The 1,154-nt window shown below is 38.3% G+C and overlaps 1 protein-coding gene across 1 annotated transcript; it reads right to left on the bottom strand.

The window, feature by feature from the left end:
• Positions 1-482: 482 nt before the first annotated feature.
• On the bottom strand, positions 483-1,016 carry EIN_336810 (hypothetical protein; the record flags this gene model as incomplete). The annotated part of the gene is made up of 1 exon (XM_004259282.1): positions 483-1,016. The coding sequence occupies one exon, from the start codon at positions 1,014-1,016 to the stop codon at positions 483-485; it is 534 nt and encodes a 177-aa protein (XP_004259330.1).
• Positions 1,017-1,154: the final 138 nt, after the last annotated feature.

Raw genomic sequence — 1,154 nt, 5'->3', positions numbered from 1 at the left:
GTGTTCTCGCCAACTTGAGTAACAAAGACTCATTTTTGTCGTACGATTTCATCACGACTTTGTAGTTGACACACCTTGGTTCTCGAAAGTCTTACCAACTAAATCAATTGCACCAACTATTCCCTTTCCCTACACCAACAATAAAAGTTATTAACACCATCTTTTCTGGGCACCAACAACAGGCTTGATACACCAACCCAGCAACACCCATCGAACATCCCACTTGAAAACGACTCAAACACCCTTTTCATTCCTTTTCCTGTCGTTTTCACACGGCGGTCTGCATTTCTCTTGTCAATATACGCCCGATCAAAACTTAAAGAAACAACAAAGGACGAAAAAGACTTCAACATCCCAGAAATGGAAGACTCAGCACCATGCGTAGTGTTTTTAGCTAGAGATCTGACACCTTTTGCCATCCCATGCCCAAATGAACTCGCGGAAACAGTGAGGCCCTGTGCTGGCTCGTAGAAGTCGTGACATCATGTTGAGATGTCTTTCGGTAGCCCTTGAGGGTTTCCCCAAACGAAGAATTTGCAAAGAAGATGATGGCTTGGTTCGTGATTTGCTTGTAGTTCGATGAAAACATGTTTTAATGAGCCCTTAATATTGTCGATATTGATATCAACAGTGTCGCTGTTAATATTCTTTGCAATTGAGGTGTTCAATTTAATTGAAGATTTTCTGATGTTTACTAATAAAGAACCGAATGCATATAAAAATGCTGTTGCTGCATTATATGAACTGAAGACCAATTGATTTGGTTGCAAATTGAGTGAAATAGAAAGAACAATCGGTTGTAACACAAGCGATTTTATGAATTTTGAGTTCAGTGGAGGAATACCTTTTAGGGTTTCGGGTGTCATTGTGGATAACAAATAAAATGGAATTGACTTGAAAATGTCATATAAACGCGCAATGATATTACTATCAACGGCAACTGTGATTGGTTGGACTAACACATTAATAAACAGGAAAAAGAAGAACGTGTGTGATGTTTTATTTGAATAAATCATGTGGAGACGTAAAAAGTTGGTAAGGTAGTCTTTGGTATCTAACAAAGACTTCATCATCGACATTAATTGCGTCACAGTCAACTTGTATACTTCCAACAGCACATACTGCTTCTGAGTACTTTGAATTAATTTAAACAT

This window comes from Entamoeba invadens (assembly GCF_000330505.1).
Source record: "Entamoeba invadens IP1 unplaced genomic scaffold scaff_1105074725491, whole genome shotgun sequence".
Taxonomy (NCBI): domain Eukaryota; phylum Evosea; order Mastigamoebida; family Endamoebidae; genus Entamoeba; species Entamoeba invadens.
The sequence above is the reverse complement of the archived record's forward strand: the minus strand, read 5'-3'. Positions and strand labels throughout refer to the sequence as shown.